The sequence below is a fragment of the Ochotona princeps genome, chromosome 4, assembly GCF_030435755.1.
Source record: "Ochotona princeps isolate mOchPri1 chromosome 4, mOchPri1.hap1, whole genome shotgun sequence".
NCBI classification, from domain to species: Eukaryota; Metazoa; Chordata; class Mammalia; order Lagomorpha; family Ochotonidae; genus Ochotona; species Ochotona princeps.
In genome coordinates, this window is record NC_080835.1 from 13,965,485 (window position 1) to 13,971,096 (window position 5,612).

Below are 5,612 nucleotides of genomic sequence, written 5' to 3' on the forward strand. Positions count from 1 at the left end.
GATTCTGCAGCGGAATGGTAAGTGCGCCTCTGGGAACTACAGCACTCACTGGTTTACATGGAGAGCTGGAGGTGGTGACAGACTGAGCCACGATAGACCACAGAACTTATCTGACATGAATCCACCTGACTGTCACTTACAGGAGCTGGGGTGGGAGAACGCCAGGCAGGGTCAGGGTGCAACACCCAGCAGCACATGCAAAGCCTGGACTAAAAGCAGACCATGTCAATCAAAGCTCTGGACTCATCACCCAGCATGTGTGGGATATAGGGCAGGGTGCTGCTCTGGTAGGCAAACTTGAGGAACTCCTCTATCAGGCCACAGCTCTCCCTGCAGTGCACAAGATTTGGGGTTGGTTGGCCAGGTCAGGCAAGGCTCCAGCACTCCACACTTGTGTGGACAAGGTCTGAGGACAGGTCAGGCTTGACCAAGCCACAGCACCTGCTGGTATGCATGAAAATCAGGACAGGATGGGGACTGCACGCAAGCTGGGCTAGGCTACAACACCCACATGCAAGTACTGAGGCTGTGACAGGCCATGCAGCTGGGTTTAAATACCTGCCAGCACACACAAGCTCTGTGGCTGGGAACAGGCCTGGGAGGGGAACTCTGGGGATCACCAGCTTGGCTGCAGCCCCCCTAGAGAGCAAGAACTAGGATGCAACTAGCCCAGGCTGCACAAGACTGCCACAACTATGAGCATGCATGTGCAGAGGGTCTTGCGGGGCTACCAAACTGAACCCCTTTATATAGGGCTTCAATTCCCCATAGAAACGTCTCTACACGTGAGTATTCAGCTAAATGTAATTTCTCAATTTCTCTATTGGAAACACTAGTCTGAATATAAGAATCATGATTTCCTTTTTGCAAGGAGGATGGAAAGCTTATATTCCCCTAACATATCAAGAGAATCTGTCACTTAGATAATCGTTTAGAAAGACATTTAATCTCCAATAAAAATAACTGCATTTATATTGTGAAATCATTGCTAGATGTGAATCTTGATAACTATTTCTCCTTAGTCAGCCACTACCACAAATATCACAAAAAGTGTCTGAAACTGTGGTACAGTACTTAAACTGACCCAAGGAACTCCAGCATTTCATAAATGGAATGCTAGTTTGAGTCCTGGCTACTCTGCTCTTCAATCAATTTCCTGCAAATATGTCTGACAAGGCAGCAGGTAGTGGATCAAGTGCATGGCTACTGCCCACATGTGAAAGATGGGCATGGAGTTTCTGGCTTGTGGCATCATGCTGGGCCAAAAATGACTACCATGGCGAGTTGGGGGTGAACCAGCTGCTAGCTGGTGGAAGAGCTTTGTCTCTCTCCTTCTGGCTCGCTCGCTCTCTCTCTCTCCATCTATCTTTGTTATTCTCCTTTCTCTCCACCACTCTGCCTTTCAAATAAATACATTTTTGAAAAACTGTCACTATCTTCAAGTATAATGGATCACATAACCTTGAACACTGAAAACTTCATCATCAAAGAACCTATATTATTTTAAACACTGCTTTTCAGAGATAAATCTGGCTTCTTTCTTTTGATCTGTGCCGAAAGTTACCCTATTTGGCAAGGACACACTTGCCATTTTCACAAGTCCATAGCCCATAATGAAAATTTCAAATTAGTACACCTAAATCTATGTTCAAGTTATGCCCAGAGACATAGCTTTAATACACGATTAACTGCACATCCAAACCTGTCCACTATTGACGCTTCTGAGTACAAAGTTGCAGTTAACGCAAGACATTCATTATTATTTTGGCAGTTTCCAATAAGTCTGTTACTGATCCTCCAAGGATTTGAGAAATAAATGCGTCACCAAGCACTTTAGCTTGTGATACTTAATTGTTTCTCTGCAATCAGGAGAGACTGAATAAAAGGGGGCAATGAGTGAATGCCAACAGTGCTGCTGAAAAAGTTTGAGACTTCTGACAACACACACATCTTGAGATCTGTTTTTTAAAAAAAAAAAATTTATTTATTTATATTGGAAAAACATTTTACAGAGAGAAGCAAAGAAAAAGAGAAAGTTCTTTCATGGTCTGGTATCCCTCGAGTAGACACAAGGCTGGAGGTGAACCAATCCAAAGCCAGGAGCCAAAGCCTCTTCCAGGTCTCCCGCGTGGATCCCAAGGCTTTGGGCCATCCTCGACTGCTTTCCTAGGCCACAAGCAGGGAGCTGGATGGGAAGTGGACCAGACAGGACATGAACCAGCACCCATATGGGATCCTTGTACTTGAAGGGGCAACTTAGCCGATTTAGCCACAGTACCAGGTCCTGAGCTCTGTCTCTAAGGAAACAGTTGAAGAATTGACACCTCGGTAGGGCCAGCAGATGAGACTCAAGTACTGAGTCTCTGCTACAACAGGATTCTGGCATTATCCCCACCATTGTTAGATTTGACTCTAGATGCCTCTGCTATATGTGGGGAATGCTGTCGAATTTGAAAGTTCACTTATACTTTCATAAGATGCCAAAAAGTTGAGTGAAATTTAAAGCTTTCCTTAACTGAAACAGCTCATTCTCCCTGTTTTCTGGGTAAGTCTATACAAACAGTGGTAAGAAAAAACAAACTAAAATGTTCAAGTTGGGGAGAATTGTCTAAAAAGACAACTTCACTCTTCTGCTTGTCAACGCATAATAATTACATATGTTATGTTACATGTGCTAGGAGAGCAATAAGTTTATGACTGCACGTATCTAAACATACACAATGCAGAATTATCTAGATTTGAGTCAATATGATGAAATAACTCCCAATTTTTAATCAAGCTAAATTTAGTTTATTTATTTTTAAAAGGTTTTAAAATAATATTCTATGGCTGTAAGTACAATATACACCTGGAAACAGTGGAATGAGAAGACACACCAATCAAAAACACTATCTCTAATGCTCTCAGGCCAGAAGCAGTAAAAAGCTAAGTCATTTCTTGGGCACTGTGATTAACACTTATGTTTCATGAAAGACATATTGATTCTGTGGTTTTATCTTCTCAGTGCTTTCAAATTGGTCCTCCCTTTAGGACTTCTGTGTTGGCGCTCTGATGTGAGAACTGAAAACTAAATCTTGGAACATTTAACAACATACTCATGGCATCCAACAACCGTGGCTAGGAAGGAAACAATTCAGACTCTAGAGTTTGGTAAAAACTCAAGGAACTTTTTCTCATCCTTAGTGAAGCAGAGAAGCCATGAAGTTGGCTTAAGATTCCAGAAATGTTGTATAAAGATTCTGAGGCTAAACTTTTATAAGGAGTAAGACACAAAAAGCGGTGAAGAAGGTATAAAATAGGAGGCACTCTTATGGCAACATGTACTCATCTTAACTATACAAGTCTGGAACACAGAAATAGTATTTATGTATAATTCAGTATTTCTGCCATGAACAAGGGAAATTTCAGGTGTATCTCAGTTGACTGAAGTTATGACACATGGAAAATTGTGTTATCTTAGGTGATGCTAAAATCTGCAACCAGTCAATAGCTCACTGGGGATAACCTCTGGTCGCATTTTATTCTGTCTGTAACAGTGATAGATGAAATATATTTAACTCTGGATGCAAGTCTAATTTTTAAGGACCAATTACATGATTTATTTAAGAAATGGTATGAGCTTTTCAGGGAAACTTGAACCACAAATATGTACACTTGCAAGTTGTGAAAAGAAACACGGAGATTGTTATATTGAACCAGAGACAGCCTTCAGGGCTGCAAAGTGATGTGTACTCAATGAGTATCAATGAGCAACTTTAACAATAATTAATGGCTTCTAGAAGAAAACAAGTCCACCTTCTGCCCTCTCTCTGCTGTGTTCTTGTGCATTTATGTGACAAAGAGGTATAATCAGTAACAGAAAATAGCTTGCTTAGAGTTATGAAGGCTTGGCATTTCATACATAATATTTGTATAATTTTTAAAGGAAGATGACACTAACAAATAGTCATGACAATAGACAAGTATAATTTCAAAGAAATTGCTTCTAGAATAATCCCAAAAAGAAATAAAGTCATGTCATCCTTTTAGAGCCAAAAATAAGATTGGGAAGACAGCATTCAAAACAATGCCCTAACTATTACGGTATTAATATGCATTGTCACTATTCAAGTAATACAGTTATCAGTGAAAAGGTAGACGTGAGTGAAATGTGACACCATCCACCACAAACATCAGGGTGAAAGTGCTTATCTTCTAATACTGTATGTAAGAGTCATCACTGAGATATATTGTGATTTTTCTTTCTTTGACAGAACAAACGGCAACAACCCAAGCTAAGTCTTTGGAAAAGATGAACAATATAACACAATTCATCTTACTGGGAATCACACAGAATCCAGAACTGCAGAAATTCCTGTTTGCAGTGTTTTTAACCACCTACCTGGTCACAATGACAGGCAACCTGCTCATCTCATTCACCGTCTTCAGCAGCCCGGCCCTGAGTTCACCCATGTACTTCTTTCTCTCCTATCTGTCCATTATTGATGGTTTCTACTCTTCTTCCACAGTACCCAAAACGATCCTTGACTTAATCTCTGAGGAAAGCACCATATCCTTCAATGGGTGCATGACGCAGGTCTTTTTTGTGCATTTATTTGCTGGGGCTGAGATTGTCTTGCTCATTGTCATGGCGTATGACCGCTACGTGGCCATCTGTAAGCCCTTGTACTACACAAGCATCATGAACCCATCAACCTGTAAAGTCTTGGTTGCGATGGCTGGGCTCATAGGATGTCTGCATGGAGGCATTCAGAATCTCTTGATAACCCAGCTACCCTTCTGTGGCCCCAACGTCATTGACCATTTCATCTGTGATTTGATGCCTCTCCTGGAGCTGGCCTGCACAGACACTCATATTCTGGGACCCCTGATTGCTGCCAACAGTGGAGCTATGTGCTTGCTCAGTTTCTCTATGTTGCTGACGTCCTATGTCGTTATCCTGCGCACCGTGAGGGCTCAGAGCTCCGAAGGCCGTCGCAAAGCCCTGTCTACCTGCTCCTCTCACATTATTGTTGTCGTCTTATTCTTTGTACCTTGTTCATACCTGTACCTGAGACCCATGACCATCCTACCCACTGACAAAGCAATGACTGTCTTTTGTTCCTTAGTCACTCCTATGCTGAATCCATTGATCTACACCCTGAGAAACGCAGAAGTGAAAAATGTTATAAAGAAACTCTGGAGTAAATAAGGAGCATTGATAATAAACAATTATGTGATCTTTGTGATTTTTTGTAGAGAAACATTCCCTTTCTGGTTGATTGAATTAGAATGAATTATGCTAACTTGACCAATTTTCTTTAGTTTGGTTAATATACTGAACCTCAATGACAACCATTAAGTAATAGCAGGCACTGACACAGAGACCACAACATATTTAAAACTTGCTGAAATGCTTTAATTTCTTTTAAAACAAGAAGAAAAATTAACAGACTCATATACAACTTAATTAAATTCCTATCTATGTGAAGCCATAACAATATAATTTTCAATAATTTTCAGAAATTTACAACCTCAAACAAAAATGCTGTGCCTAAATTCATATTGCCCATATTGCAAATATCAAATTAATCAATATCATATTCTTGAACTACTTTCACCTCCAGCTCAAC

The 5,612-nt window shown here is 40.8% G+C and overlaps 1 protein-coding gene across 1 annotated transcript; it reads left to right on the forward strand.

Annotated features, from left to right (window-relative positions):
- Positions 1-4,288: 4,288 nt before the first annotated feature.
- Positions 4,289-5,191, forward strand: LOC101522472 (olfactory receptor 4C45-like). The gene has a single exon (XM_004585322.4). It carries the CDS (start codon positions 4,292-4,294, stop codon positions 5,189-5,191), a length of 900 nt encoding a protein of 299 aa, XP_004585379.2. The 5' UTR covers positions 4,289-4,291.
- Positions 5,192-5,612: the final 421 nt, after the last annotated feature.